Below are 16,293 nucleotides of genomic sequence, written 5' to 3'. Positions count from 1 at the left end.
CAAAATGACTAGGCCAGGTGGGCAGGGAGACAAAACTTTATGTATATATTTGCAAACATTAAAGTAGATGAAAAGAATGTAACAATACATAATTGGGATTAAGGTTTCTGACTTTCGAGAATATTGCTGCTTGGCAACGTGCAGTGGCTCATGCCTGTCATCAGCACTCAGAGGCTGAGGTGGGAGGATGGCATGAGCCCAGTTTGAGACCAGCCTGGGCAACAGCGAGACCCTGTCTCTACCAGAAATTCAAAAAAAATGAATGTGGTGGTGTGTGCCTGTACTCTTTATCTACTTGGGTGCTGAGGCAAGAGGGTAACTTGAGCCCAGGAGGTCAAAGCTGCAGTGAGCCGCGATTATGCCACTGCGCTCCAGCCCAGGTGACAAGAGTGAGGCCTTGTCTCAAAAGCACAACAGTAAAAAGAATATTGCTGCTTGTTTGCCCATGAGGTATATTTCTTTCATTTTGTGAAAAGCGTTTTGACAGCACATTCACATTTAATAAACTTTAGATTAAAATACATAGTGCAAGCAACGTGCCATTTCAAATCCATAGACTTGTTTCTTTGATATTCTTGGTGTAGGTCACAGTGAGGAATAGGGAAGCATATACACTGTAGGGAGAAGTATCAAAATCATTTAAGGTCTTTTTTCCAAACTAGTGTTCCTCTCCAACATCCAACAACTCTTGGAAGTCTGGTGCTCCCTCTAGGTGAAAATCATTTGCTGTTGTATGGAGTCACTGTTGCTGAGTTCCATCCCCCAGTTACAGTACAGTGGAAAACAGGTTTAGAATCTAGAACTTGTTTGTATGTTGTCACTTGGTTATATTCCAAGTAGGTTAGAACCATGGAAAAGAGATTGCAAATGGTATAGTTTCTTCTAAATATTCAATTGCATATATGTATGTATATGTAATTATAAATAAAAATGAATTTTTATTGAACTGTTACATGAACATAGGTTTTTGAGACAGAGCCTCGCTCTGTTGCCTAGGCTGGAGTGCGGTAGCACAATCTTTGCTCACTGTAACCTCTGCCTCCTGAGTTGCTGGGATTACAGGTGTATTCCCCCACACCTGGCTAATTTATATTTTTAGTCGTGATGGGGTTTCACCATCTTGGCCAGGCTGGTCTCAAACTCCTGACCTCAAGTGATCCACCTGTCTTGGTCTCCCAAAGTGTTGGGATTACAGGCATGAGCCACTGTACCCAGCCTGAACATAGTTTAATGGTACTTCAAAGCTAACACGGAAAGCCCCTTGCTCCATCCTTTCCCATTCCTCAGTCCCATCCTGGGAGATACTCAGCCTTCAGTTTTTTCTGACTCGGTTTTTTCAGCCTTCAGTTTTTGGTTTTAGTTTTCTAAATAATATGATTATACAGCCATTTATTTTTTAGGCATTTGTCAACTTACTATTAAGACAGGTGAAAATTTCTTTTATCCTTTCACATCCTTCTAATATTTTGATTAGATCATGTACTTGTTTGCATAACTGTGATCATACTTGTATGTTCACTCATGAACTAGTTTAATGTGCTTACATTTTCATTCTCATACAACATTTTGTCTTGGAGTTAATTGTCTTATTTTTTGGCTTTTTATGCATATCATTGATTCTTCGCAAACAGTCCCAAATAAATTTGTTACAACTTTTCTTGATTCTGTACTTGTTTCAATCTAGACTAATTTCTCTCATCCAGTTGTACAGCAGTTTTCCGGAGACAGCACTATCGTGAGGATTTGTTTTTCTTTCTCTTGAATTGGATCCCTCATTTTCTGGATCCCGTGTCTTAATTTACTTCTTTGTTAACATGGAACACTTCTTTCAGTAGTTACTTGGGAATGAGTGCGTGAGAGATCAGTCAGTTATTAGTGACTTCATATTTCTGAAATATGGTTTGCATGGTATAAGAAATTCTAGGTGGAAAAGCAAATTTGGAATTTTTGAAAATTTTGACAAGTGTAATCAAATTCAGAATTTTGAAGGCATTGCTCTATTCTAATTTGCAAAATCTTGAGACATCTGATGCAGTTTTTATTTTTGTTTCTTTGTTTTCTCAGAATCTCTTTGTTTCTCGTGTTCTAAAATTGCATGATACTGTTCTTTGATGGGTTTGGCAACCTGGAAAATATTAAGTTCTTGATCTCTCCCCTTCCTCATTTTCTTTGTTCTGGAACACTATGACATAGTGGAGCTCCCAAATTGAATCTTGGGCTGTATTTTTTTTTTTTTTTTTTCTGTCTGGGATATTTCTCTAAGACAATTTTCCAATTTGTACTGCATTTTATTTTTGGCTAGCATTAAATTACTTGTCTCTGTGTAGCTCCACGCTTCACTCTTGCCTCTAAATCCTAGGCCTCCCTGAATTCTGCAGAGTCAGTCCCACTGCCACTCATCCGTGATAGCCCTGCTAAGGCAGATACCACTCTTCTTACCATGTTCAATACATTTGTTGAGCTCTTCTGTATTGTTTCTTCCTATTTTAATTTTTCTGGTTTGTAATTTGTACTCCTGCTTTTTTACTGGGCTTTTGGGAGGAAGAAGGTATAGAGTGTTCATTTGCATGTTGAGTTTATATGCAGGTGACTTTATGAAACTTGTAACTGCTAGACAAGGATGGCTGGGTGTTCAGTGTGTAAGAATGCTTGTGTTTTTTTGAAAGTAGAAAAATGCTGTGTGATAAGACTAGTTGTTCATTGCTTGATTCTTGATTAATTTTGTCTACTTTCGTTATTTTGAGGCTCAAGCATTTTGAAGTATTCATTGTCTGTGACTCCTCTTTGATGGGTACTAAATTTCCTGGAAGTGAATTTAGATGAGATGTAATATATGAAAGAAAAAGCAAATGCTTGAGAATGCCCCTAGATTAGACACTTCATGTGAGAATATTTCTTTTTGTGAACCAAAACTTTTTTTTTGAGATGAAGTTTCGTTCTTGTTGCCCAGGCTGGAGTCCAATGGTATAATCTCCTGCCTCAGCCTCCTGAGTACCTGGGATTACAGGCAAGTGCCACCAAACCCAGCTAATTTTGTATTTTTAGTAGAGACAGGGTTTCTCCATGTTGGTCAGGCTGGTCTCTAACTCCCGACCTCAGGTAATCTGCCTGTCTCAGCCTCCCAAAGTTCTGGGATTACAGGCGTGAGTCACCGTGCTTGGCCCCAAAACTCTTCTTAAAGGTGGCCTTGCAGGTACATTATAGTTAAAATGAAGTAGGTTGTCTTGCTTTGTTCTTAAGTGGCTCTCCAGAAGTCTAACTGGTCTAGAGACAGTCTTATCCCCCTCACTGGTGTATAGTTGAATTCAAACTTGAATGCGAGGTTTGGGTTTACATCTCATCTCTGCCACTTACAATCAGTGTATCCCTCAACAGTTAAATTCCTTAGTCTCCATGTTCTTCCCCCTTCAGGGGAGGTTAATATTCCACAAAGTTAGAAGATTACAGGAGAGAGGAAAAGTAGTAAATGCCCCAAAATGAGGTGGTTACTTCTGTTGTATCTTCGAAGGATAGATGGCTTAAGGCAGATCATGTAGTTGGGAGATTTCTTAAAATCAGCATGATAAGAGCTAACATGAACATTTTCATTATTCAGAGAAATATGACATAGCTTTTTAACATATAATATGTTTCTGAGAAAAGTTACTAGTTATATTGTCTTCATCCAAGAATTGGTCTTTGGGTACAGATGAGGCTTGAGAAAATGACATTCCCTCTTAGACTAGGTAGTGTGAAGGGGAAAAAAAATGGCATTCTTCTTCCCCCAAAGCAGAGTGAAGTCCGTATGGGATATAGGTGTAAAGAAAATTTTGGACTGGGCGTGGTGGCTCATGCTTGTAATCCCAGCACTTTGGGAGGCTAAGGTGGGTGGATCACTTGAAGTCAGGAGTTCAAGACTAGCCTGACCAACACGGTGAAACCCCATCTCTACTAAAAATAAAAAAAATTAGCACGGTGGCACATGCCTGTAATCCCAGCTACTCAGGAGGCTGAGGCAGGAGCATCCAGAGGCAGAGGTTGCAGTAAGCTGGGATCATGCCCCTGCACTCCGGCCTGGGTGACAGAGCAAGACTCCAACTCAAAGAAAATTTTGTGGAACACATTTTCTCACTGACATGAAAAATGTTTCAAAGATGAATAATGTCCATCAAGCCATGGCAATGGAAGTGAGGATGATAAAGGATTGCACAGCTGTGTACAACCTCACTGTTAGTATCCTGCTGGGATAGTTGGTCTCCTCATCACTGTAGCATCTTTTATGTACAGCAGAGGGCAGAAGCTCCTCAGCATGTATGTGAGGGAACCACATAAATGGAAGGCTGATATTCCTGAGAAGGGAGGATGTGCAAACACTCACAGAATAAAGCCTTTGTAAAGGAAAGGCGGCTGATGAGATGGAGTGCTTCCTTCACCTGCGGTGGGTCTGTAGCCATGAAATCTCCCACTCACAATCGCTTTTTGTAGCTACTGGAAGCACTAGGCCTCTGACCTGCCGTCATCCTTGTTATGATGTCATAATCATATTCTGTCCCTGTTTATTGCAGTTCTCTGGTTTGTCTGGAGTGTTTGCAAGTCAGTCATCATAGTGGCAGCTTCTGCCTGCTACAGGATATTTATATATGGAAACATACCATGGCAGGAGTGCTGTAAAGGTGGTGTCAGCTTACACAGTTGCTTCAGCCAAATAAGGACGGTAACTTCAATCCAATAAAAACCTCATCAGTTACCAACTAAATCAGGACATGGTGTTTTTTTGTTGTTTTCTTTTTAAAGCATAGTTTTAGTAATATGTTTACTAAAAACCTTAGACATTATGAAAAAAGTCAGGATTTGGAATCTTACACTGCTTGGCTAAATTAAGACTAAATATAGACCAACAGTTTCATACCGGGGCTTATGGGCCTCATAGGAGCACCTGTATGCTGAAGAAAGGCAAAGAGAGAACTACAGAATTTGTAGAAACATTTTGTTGTAGTTGCTTCTGAACAATTAGTTTTTGTTTGTTTGTTTTGTTTTTCTGGTAACCTAGCAGTCAAAGCTCACATTTTTGTAAGTAACTTGCATGCTATTACTCTACTGAGACTGAATTAGTATTATTGAGTCTGGGAAGTTTTTGTTGCATGTGCTGTGTTTTTCAATTTTGATAGAAATGATTTAGACTTGATTTTAAAAATTACTTCCTGAACATGAAGAGGCATTGACTCGGAAATGAAATTAAAGAACAAATTACCATGACTTATTCAATAAAACTGCTTATTAGCTTTGAATTATGCCCTATTATAACTATTCTGATTTTGTGTCAAGCAATACTGGTGTGAGTTATTTCTATGGTTTGATACCAAGCACCTGTGGTTAAAAAAATAAAGCACAAGGCAATTTTTCATAGACAATTATCTTTATTTGTCGGAATATTTATTTGTAAATAGCAAAATAATACTTAAATGACAAAAAAAATCAACTATTAGCAGTGATCTAAACCAGAGGAAAATGAAATTACTTACATGTTTCCAGTCAAGGTATAAGAAAGGGTTCTGTTAAAGGGATTCTGCTTTAGCCAATCTTGGTGAATAAGAAATTTGCACACTGGAGTTGAAAAGGAGGGTCAAGTTAGTGTGATGAAGAATAGCAACACTGGCTTCTCCAGGCTTGCTGGTTGTTCCTAGATGCCCTCATTTGGAGATGCCAAAGATAGCAACTACTGGGTGTCAAACAGCTGTGGGGCCTTGTTTTAGGGCCATGTGACCTTGTATCCATTTACTAGCAGACTCATGAGTCATTTGCAAGTCATCTGCAGGCCCTTGGAGCCCTGGAACAGCACCCAGCTCAGTTTTCTGTGCTAGTTCTTTATTTTTCCACTTGCATGTTGCAGTTCATTAAAAAAAAATATTGGAATAGCATATATTTACATTGTGACTTCACTCTAAAGAAGACATTTTCTTTCAGAGCACATCATGGCTCACTAGGTTGCTGTCTTAGTTTTTTTGGAGTCACCTTTTGAGTAGATAGCAAGGCCAGTAATTTGGAGATTTTATTAGCTGTACTCTTAAAGTCAGTTTTTGTGGCTGTGATTTTTTAGCTAGGTCTCTATTTTGTAAACATTAATTAAGCCTCAGTATGAAACTTAAGCAACAGCAGATACATTCCTGAAGGGGAAGCTAAGGCTCAAGGCTATTAAGTCAGAGATCCAAAAATGAACCATGCTTCAGTTACCACACCTAAAATAGAAGCTGTGTGTGGAACAATGGTCCTGTGATGTGGCACATAAAACTTTTTTTCCTGGTCAAATATTACTGTTTCGTCAAATATTAGTATAAATAGATGATAAAATATAAAACACATCTAAAAGAATTGTTTTAAAATCCGTGACTATGCGTGAGTGAATATTTTGGGGCCTTGGATTTATCTGCAAAAGGATAAGATTCTAAGGCCTTTTTACTCTATTTGCTGCTGCTTTTTAATTTTTTAAAATTGTCATATCAAGTCATAGGAATGCTCTATGAAGTATATTTGGAATTCAGTAATATCAATAAAGTGCTACGGTAGTATCTTATCTGAAAACAACTCAGGGAATTGTTTGTTCTTATTAATTAAAATTTCAGGATAAGTGAAACATACTTTTTTAGCTTTAACTCTAAAAAATATTTTAGTCCACGACTTTTTGAGCTCACTTTCTTAGCTAAGGTTCTGGTAGCATATTTTTCACAAGTACCAGTAGTTTTAGGTATTACTGGGAAACTGCTGGAGTTTTTTGTTTGTTTGTTTGTTTTTTAAATATTTTAGACTATAGTTTAAGTTGCTCAGTAAATGTCTGATACTTTTTCCCCCATATCTTCTTTAGGTGTATACTTTTTAAATTTTTTTCTGAATTTGGTTTCTCCCAACTCTATATTTCTCTTCATTCTGTAGTTGAGTTTTAAAGGAAATTTTTGCAATAACAGGAAGTACACAGTGTGTTGTCAAATATGCACAGGCACCATATTTATCGCATTGACTTTATAGAGTCCAGATAGACATTACATGAGGATTTTTATCCTCAATCTTATTTCTGTTCATGTACTTATTATTAACTGCCTCCAATTCTTTTGAAAATGGTGAGATTTAAATCCTAAATAAACATTTCAGGTGTTCCATCTTAACGTAAGTCACTAACTTCTAAACCTGGCACTGGGAATTTGAAGAATAGGATTGGTCCCTACTCTAAGGAGTTTTCAGTCTATCCGGGGAAATCAAAGATGTAAGCAAATAAGTGCAATAAAATACTATAGATATTCTGATAGAAGAATGTAAAGAATCCAACAAAGGCAAAAGGAAAGACAGGTTTGTTCTGTCTTCTTAGGGGAAGTGATGTTTGAGCTGAGTCTTGAGGCAGGATTAGGAAGGGATATAGAAAAGAAAAGTAGCACAAAGCAAGACTTAGTGAACGCTGAGCAGAAGGCCTGATTCCAGCTCTGCTACCAGGCAAATGTGTGATCCTGGGCATTCACCTCGCCAAGCTTCCATTTCCTCATTTGCGGAAAGGATGGGGGCTAAAGCATATCTAACACCATTTCTAGATCGAAAAGTCCTCTATCATGATTAGACTCGATAACCATGAAAGGAAAAGCTTTTATAGTAATTGAAATTTGTCTTCCTAGAGCCTTCTTTTCACATAATTAAATGGCCACAAGTTCTCTGTTGTGCTAGAGATACATCTCCACGTAAACCTTTTAAACTCACCAGGCTTTTCAGTGTTGCTTGCAGTTATGCTGTCATTAGAGAATATTACTTTTAATATTTAATAAACCTCAAGCTATTTATTACATAAGTGACCTCAGTCTAAGGGAAACCCAGGTGGAAGAGATCTTGGAGGTCCTGAAGTCTAGCAGGATTTCTCTCTATAGCATCTAAGTTTGCTAAGATTGTTGTCCTGGGGACTCACAGTCAGCATCTTATGGCTAAAGGAAATGTGTGAAGGGAAGGACTTACATGCCATATGGAGGAAGGCTATAAAAATTGCAATTTTCTATTAAAGCCTCCTGCAATTAGAATGGTTCATGGTAATATTCTCTTCTTTCAGAATGTTTTATGGCCACTGCTGACTAGCTTAATTTTGTGTACCTAGTCTTCTTGCACAAAGGGGATTTGAGGCATCTCACCAGAATATGAACAATGTAATAAAAGAGAAAAATTTAAAAATCAGTTACAAAACAAAAAACAGATCCAGGGAAAGTATAGGCAGAGCTGAGAAATCTGAGGAGGAGAAAAGAGCGTTTGCAGAGAAGCAGGGTGTACACGGATGTACAATTCTTAAAATTGGGCCACACATTTGACTGTGAGCTTCCTGGCAAGCAAAGCAAAAAGAACGATTACAAAGTGGTCCACAGAAGGAAATATTTTTTTTTCTGGATAAGCCAAGTTCTGTAGACCCTTAGCTGAAAATAGTATTTGTGGGTGGTTCTTCATAGGCCCGTATGGCTTCCTGATGGCTGTGCTTCTTGTGAAGTTGAGTTCACAAGCCCAACCTCTTGTTTTTAACGTCAGCGTTTTCTTCCAGGGACAATGACTCATTCTTCCCAGGACGCTGGTTCTTGTGGCATTCAGGAAGATGGAAAGCTTTATGTGGTGGATTCCATAAATGACTTAAACAAATTAAACCTCTGTCCAGCCGGATCGCAGCATCTGTTCCGTATGTGTGCTGGGGAAGGCAGAGCGGCCCTTCCTAGCTTCTAGGCTACCTAAAAATAGCCACTGCTGACTGGATGTGTGGAAGTGGTGGGGGTGGAGTGGGCATTAGGAAGAGGTTGGCACTGGAAATGTTAATTGCTGTTAGGGAAGTTTTGCTTCTGTTTTCTGAACACTTGACAGGATTATGGGCTTTCTTGGCTCCAACACAAGATTTGAACTCTTGACTTCAAATATTCTGAGATCCTGGGGCCTCAGATCTCTGGAAAGGGGTGGAGCCTGCAAAGCTGGACTCCTGGAGGCTCGCTCATCCCTCTCCCAGTGACCATGGCTCGGTTACCGATGGGGACCGCTTCCCACAAGAGTGTTGTTTTATAGCAGATTTGCCAAGAGAATGCGCAATCCAGAGCATTTTCTACTTACAAATTACAACTTGCGCAATTAAGGGTTGGACAAAGGGGGTGGGGGAAGCAAAATAACATCTGCTAAATATTAAATGTGTATCTTGCCTCCTAAATATTATAAATGAGCTCTGTCAGATCACTCTGAGCGCCATCTTTTCTAGCTTAAACGCTGACATTCATACACCAGTGTTAATTGCTCACTTGCCATTTGTTTCATATACACTCTAAACTTATTGTTCCAATGTTGTATCTATCATTTCCTGTCTAAATCCTTTCTAAAATTCCTCCTTTTTTCTTCATTTTAATAAGTTCAAATTTTCAACTGTTTTTATTGCAGTCAGTCTCAACAGAAGTAGAAGTTTGGGTATCAGCCTACACTGTTACTTTGATTAGGAAGCAAAAGTAACTGAAGGGTATGGCATAGGATGTACTTACAAGGCATGGGACATAAGCCACCCATCTGTCCATAATCACGTGGCACAGTGAGTGGGACCAATTCAACGTAGGAGAGTATGCAAAAAGTAATCCGATGATCTCCACTACCCCAGGTTTCTGTGTTGCTTATTCAATTTAATCTGGGTGTTATTAAGCAAGCAGACCCTGCAAAAACGGTGATAAAATGCAGACAATTCTTGGTTTGAGTGAACCAAGCTGTTGATAAAATGTAACTGCATTCTCAGTTCAACTGCAAAGCATTTAAAAGAACCTTGCTTCCAAGGCATATCCATCCAGAAGACAGCTTTAAGAGAACAATAAGATCACTTGGACACAGGAAGGGGAACATCACACACCAGGTCCTATTGTGGGGGAGGCGGGGGGATAGCATTAGGAGATATACCTAATGTAAATGATGAGTTAATGGGGGCAGCACACTAACATGGCACATGTATACATATGTAACAAACCTGCACGTTGTGCACATGTACCCTAGAACTTAAAGCATAATAAAAATAAATAAATAAATAAATAAATAAAATTTAAAAAAAAAAAAAAAGAAACCAAAATAGGTCAGGGCCGTTTTTGTTTAAATGGATGTAGGCTTAACTGATTATTCCTATAATAAAAGAAGTTTCCAGGGAGATATCCCAGAGCATTCAATTGAGTCTTCCACCCGGCATAGGTGTCCCACACCCAGTTCTGTTTTACTCCTGGGTTACTTTGGGAAAGGGTAATAGAACTTCTATCACTCTTAGCCTTTAACTTCTATATTCCCTCCCCCCACACACAAAAATTCATGTTCTGCTATTTCAGTGTTAAGACAGTCTTCAAAGAACTTTCCAAACAGGTCTAAGGAGATAGCTTAACCCTGCTTATTCCTTGAATACCAATAGAGAAGAAGGTAAATAATTCACAGATTTCTCTCTGCCCAAAGACATTCCTAAAACAGAAGTCACTTTCTAGGCTTGTCAGAGAGAAACTGGGTGTATCCATTACTCATGGTCTAACAGTGGGGTACTGTTCAGTTCTGCTGACAAGTTGTATGCTGAGCAGTTTTTGTCCTTGTTTTTTGTTTGTTTCGTATTAGCTCTAGAGGACAAAATCCCAGTCCTTGGCACAAACTCAGGAAATGGAAGCCGGAGTCTGTTTTTTGTGGGGCTGCTAATTGTGCTAATTGTCAGCCTGGCACTGGTTTTTTTCGTGATATTTCTAATAGGTAAGTACCACCACAGGTTTCTTTTTTATTGCTTGTATGCATTTATTCATAGCTGGCTGACTTTGCTCCTGCAGAGTTTGCACCCTCCAGTCAATACTTCCCGGTGGTCAATGCTTACATTGAAAGAAGAAAGAATGCCTCGAGTGAACCCTGCTGGCTGAGGACAGGGTCCCTTGGGCACAAACCCACTGCAGAAGCCCACAGTGCCAGAAGTCCATGAATGTGTATGTTGAATAATTCTATAGCACTTTAATTTCTCACTTGGAGACTCTAGCTGCCCAATGGAAGGCAACCTATTCTGGTTGATTCTAGCTTTACTTTATCCAGTGCCTAGATTTCTCCACTAAATTCAGATCTATACCTCATAGTCACATTGAGGTTTTGAACTGAACTCGCTCCCAGGTTTTCTCACTTGCATATCATCCTAGACATCAATGAGAAGCACTTGAGGGCTTGTACGAGGCCCCAGAGACAGTGTTGGAGATGTATAAATATGGCTTCTTTCCAATTTGATCGTGTTCAGGCAACCTGCTCCTAATATAACCTGCTTTGTCTGCTCCTGGCCTGGGCCATGCATGTTGTGACCTTGAGTGGTGACTCAGACTTCCCCACCTCAGCTTCTCAGTCAAGGATCCTTCAAGCCTCCAGCACCGCCACCCTCTCTGCCTTGGATGTGGGAAGGGTGCTGTCCACCTGTGGTGCTGTCGCCCCGTTCTGAGCATTGCCTCTTCCCACGGAGCCCACAAGTTTCCCCTCTCATCTGGAATTATTTTAATTCTCTTCCAGATGACTTAAGAGTAGATGGAGCCTAAGGGAAGGTGTCATCTTTGATACCTTTTTGCCTGGGTGTACTGCACCATCATTTCTTCCACCCCTGAGTGCTTTATAGCTTTTGGAAGGGCTCTAATTTAATCTCATTCAGGATTAGAGGAGGCAGAGGTGGTGAAGACGATGAGAGGAGACAGGTGGGCAGAGTTCATGATGACCCTTTCACCACTTCCAATCCCATTTCCTCCCCCGAAGACTCCTCCCTCCTTGCAGCTTGAACGTCTTTAGCCTCTGGAGAAAAAGGGACTGGGAGGGAGGGGTCATGTTTAATTGCTTCTCTTGCACCTGGCTGATGCCCTTTTGCATTTAGAAGCTAACATGTGAACTATTTTTACAATAGTTGCAAACTTGCATCTGATGATCAGTTAGGGGAGGCTTGGCTACTGAACCAGCAATGCCAGAAAGAGCACATGGGCTAGTATTCTGAACCGTTACTCCAACATAAATTAATGCTGGCCATGTCATTCTACCACACCCACCTGGGGGTAATAACCAAGTTAAACTGTTAGGAAATTTTAGGTATGTCTACAGACATATAAACACCTCCCCACCCCGCCAAATTCTCTTTTTCTGTGAGATAAGAAGCAAGATTGAGGGAAATAATACCAAATGCTATATATTGAGTCATTACTCTGTCCCAGACACTGTGCTAAGCCCTTGATACCTCTTTGTTCACAACCTCGTAACAACTCTGTAGTGTAGAATCCATTATTATTATTATTATTTTAAGATGAAATCTTACTCTGTTGCCCAGGCTGGAGTGCAGTGGTGTCATCTCAGCTCACTGCAATGCCACCTCCCAGGTTCAAGTGATTCTCCTGCCTCGGCCTCCCAAGTAGCTGGGACTACAGGTGTGAGCCACCATGCCCAGCTAATTTTTGTATTTTTAGTAGAGATGGGGTTCCACCATGTTGGCCAGGCTGGTCTCGAACTCCTGACTTCAGGTGATCCTCCCGCCTTGGCCTCTCAAAGTGCTGGGATTACAGGTGTGAGCCACCGCACCCGGCCAATTCCATTATTATTTTGGTTTTATGAATGCTGAAACTGAGGTTTAGAGAGATCTATTAATGTGCCCAAGGTCATGTTGCTAATAAGTGGCAAATTGGGGCTCAAGGACACTCCACTTGACATCAAAGACTATGTACTTTATCAACATCACTATGTTCCACTTGTATGAATAGCATATTTTATATTTGCCTTGAGTGTTTTTTTATTGAAGACAAAGTCATATTAAGTGAGAAACAGAAAGATCAGGTGAATAAAGACGAGTATCTTTTTATTGGACAATTGCTCTGTGTTAGATACATTAAGTTTATTATCTTAAATCTTTCCTCTAGCCATCTTAGAAAATTTAACTCTGATAAGCAACCTCAAAGTGTTCCATTCTGTATCTTATTTCCAAAGATCTTGTGTATTTGGAAAATATTGTTTTTCCATTCTAATGGGTGGTCTGAGGGGGAATGATTACACAATCATTTTGGGCCGGTAATTCAGAACAAGCAGACTTAGGTCAAAATAGGCTGGAACCCAAAGAATGTAATTTCTCAAATAAGGAGTGAAAACCTTTTTCTGAGAATGGGTCTCAAAATGAAGCAGTACAGCAATCACGTCTGGGAGGATAATCAAACATGCCGACAGTTTCCTCTGGTTGCTCACAGCAAGGTCTTTTTTATCCATAATTGGTGTGAAGTTGCCAAAGGTAGCCTAGGCTGGCACCAAGAGGTTGTAAAAACAATTCACTGGCTAGGAAACTTCAGTCTTTACCGGTTTCTCTCCTGGGCTTCTGGCGTGCATGGATATGGGAACAGGGGATTTGCCAAGAGTGTCTTTCAGCATCAGCTGAGCACCAGTGCGGGGCTCTGATGAATTTCAGTGGAACACAGTGGAAACCAATGTAACACGGTCTGTTTTCTGTTTTGAAGTTCAAACTGGAAACAAGATGGATGATGTGTCAAGAAGACTAACAGCTGAAGGAAAAGACATAGATGATCTTAAGAGAATAAACAATATGATTGTAAAGCGACTCAACCAACTGGACTCTGAACAAAACTAAAGAAATTATTTTCTGAGAGCAACTGCTAACACCTTGAGCTTCTTACTTTCCTGGGAGTGTACAGGTTTAGGAACTGAGAAACTGCACTTCTTCAGGCAACAGATGATCTGGTCAGGGAACCCACCCCTGGGGCCCACTTTCTGCAGCAAGATGGGATCAACCCCAAGGCAAGTGGGTATGGGAATAGCAACTAAAAAGGGGTGAACTTGTCTCAGCCCCCTTTTATGGTAGGACACTTCATCTTTAATGGGGTTAAGGGTGGGTGGCTAGCAGGGAGGAGAATCAACAAAAGGCAAGAGAACTTGACTACGTACATACAGGTTCTTACCGAAGGAGCTTTGCTGCCAGAACAAATTCACTGTGTCAGTGAAGTTCATGACATCTCATGCACCTTTACAGATGCCTGGGAAAGCCTGAGAAATTCATTGAGTTTTATATGTTGAAGGGAACCAGGTGATTACTCTTTTCAATAAGATGGATTCTGCTCAGGTGATTAGAATTTAACTCTATTTCCCCAGGGACAGCAATGGGTGGGCCCCAGAGCTAGTTGCTGTCTAGTGTTTGCTGGTGAAAACATGAGCAGTAGTTATGGCATTGGACCTGGTTATGTAGGGTTGGAGGTTGAAAGGGAAAGCCTAATTAATTCAACTAATGTTTATTAAGCTCCTACTCTGTGCGAATCACTCTACTCTAGAGGAGCTTCCATAAGAGTGCAGGATAAAGAAAGGAGATGGACAGTTATATGTAATTATATAAGCTTCGTTTACTTTGTTTCTCATGAAAAAACCCCTTTGGTACCCTGCTGATTGATTTGGAAGAAATCTGGTAGGTTTGTGGCCTTTGCTAAATTACACTAGGAAATTATGTAATTAGAATATTTGGAACCTGCATTAGTTCCAGCAACGAAAGTAAGACACACAGCATATGACATAAGATACAGTGTGAAATAAATGAGTTTAAAAAGCATATGAGTCTTAGAAAATCTTTTATTTAATATAAAAATATTCTACCAGTTATGAAGAATGTATTATGATTTTATCATTTTGGGTTGATCAAAAACATTTGGGTTTACTAGGATATTAAACATTCACTTTATAATACTAAATAGTTAATGAAATAAACACAACACATTTTGCTTATCCAGTTTTGCACTCAAAAACCATTTGTTTTGATACTCTTTTTCTTAAAATTGGTAGCTATCATGCAGAACATTGTTAAAATGAGAAATTTGCAATTACTGGAAAATCTTTTTTGACCTATTGATAGAGTATGGCAAAAATCATTGTTATCACGATTTGTTGTAAAGTTGTTTCAGAAACTGATGATCTGATGCAACAATTCTTTGAGAAAATCACTTATTTCTTTCCTTTCTGTATGCTCTTATTATACTTTTCTCCATTTTCTGTCTAAACAGTGGATATATTTCATCCTCAGTGATAACCTTTAGTACGAGAAATTTATGGTTTTTACAACATAAAATAGTGTCAGATAAGTCATTTTATTCCTCTTTTTGGAGCCAATGTTTTTTGATCTGTACTGTCCTGCCTGTATTACACAGACAGAGGTGTGGTGATGCCTCCGACCCTCACAGTCTGGAAGACGTCAGTCACCACAACTCCCGGTACTGGGTATTGGATTCACAAATTAACAGTGTCCACTGAACGTGTTTAAAAAGTATTGGCTGGCTACAGATAATCTTATGGTAGTTAAATACAGCAGTTAAGAACATGGGTTTGGGGATCCAACATCCTGGTTTGAATCCTGGTGCCACCACTTATTGTGACTTTGGGGAAATTAACTTAATTTTTTGTTTTCAGTAAAATAGAATAATTAGATAATCGATTTCATAGTATTATGAGGCTTTAAAAAGGTTATACATATAAAGGACTTAAAAATATAAAGGACTAAATAAATGTTATTTGTTATAATGATATTGTTAAAAGTAGTAGGTGTGGCATAGTGGAAATAATCGGCTACATTTAAACCTCTATTGGTGAGACTAAGGACCAAAAATTGTTTTTGTGGCATGGTTTAAGATGATAGCCACCCTGATCTCTTTTGACCATGGATGATGGTGTGAGAGTCTTTTAGCAAAATCACTCGTTAAGTTACAGTATAACAGGTGATCAGTATAAGCAGGAGGGTTTGTTGTTTTCCAAATGATCTAGTCTGAAGAACATAAGGATCCACATTCACCTACCTGCGCTGGAGCCAGGAACCTGTCTGTCTGCCCTGGGCTAAGGGCTTGACCCACAGGGTGCACTGGGAGGAGGGAGTGGGACACTAAAGGTAAGGCCCAGGAGAAGCAAGAGGAATAGAAGGGACAGCTGAACCAAGACACGTCCTGATAGGAAAAGGTAACAGAGTTTTGCACTATTCTTTGGATTTTGGCTGTGTTCACAAAAGGCTGAGAGAGAGATGATTGTTCTACTAACAGATTTTATCTGCACGCCCTTCTTGATGTTGCTAGGCATTATGGGAGGATCACACTTATCTTTTGACTCTAGGTCCAATGCTGTGTACTTTGTATTCTGCCATGAGGACCCTGGAAGAATCTTCTTATAGCCCCACAAATTCTTCTGTCTTGGTAACCACCTATAGGTGGGCCTGGCCCAGCTCTGCATACCACACACTGCTGTGACACATGGAGGCTGTTGAGTCTTGAAGCTACCTGGAACTAGGTGGCCCTGGCT

The 16,293-nt window shown here is 39.8% G+C and overlaps 1 protein-coding gene across 2 annotated transcripts; it reads left to right on the top strand.

Moving 5' to 3' along the window:
• The first annotated feature begins 53 nt into the window (after positions 1-53).
• LOC105475265 (leucine rich single-pass membrane protein 1) lies at positions 54-14,744 on the top strand. 2 transcript variants are annotated; one of them, XM_071094619.1, is made up of 4 exons: positions 54-4,693; positions 8,534-8,665; positions 10,591-10,719; positions 13,470-14,744. In XM_071094619.1, exons 2-4 carry the CDS (start codon positions 8,539-8,541, stop codon positions 13,598-13,600), a joined length of 387 nt encoding a protein of 128 aa, XP_070950720.1. In that variant the 5' UTR covers positions 54-4,693; positions 8,534-8,538; the 3' UTR covers positions 13,601-14,744. The 2 variants fall into 2 exon arrangements, with proteins under 2 accessions (XP_070950720.1, XP_011728661.2); XM_011730359.3 differs by having other exon boundaries at positions 54-5,049.
• Positions 14,745-16,293: the final 1,549 nt, after the last annotated feature.

The sequence above is a fragment of the Macaca nemestrina genome, chromosome 4 (genome assembly GCF_043159975.1).
Source record: "Macaca nemestrina isolate mMacNem1 chromosome 4, mMacNem.hap1, whole genome shotgun sequence".
Lineage (NCBI taxonomy): Eukaryota > Metazoa > Chordata > Mammalia > Primates > Cercopithecidae > Macaca > Macaca nemestrina.
Note: the sequence above shows the minus strand (reverse complement) of the source record. Positions and strands in the feature narration are given on the sequence as shown.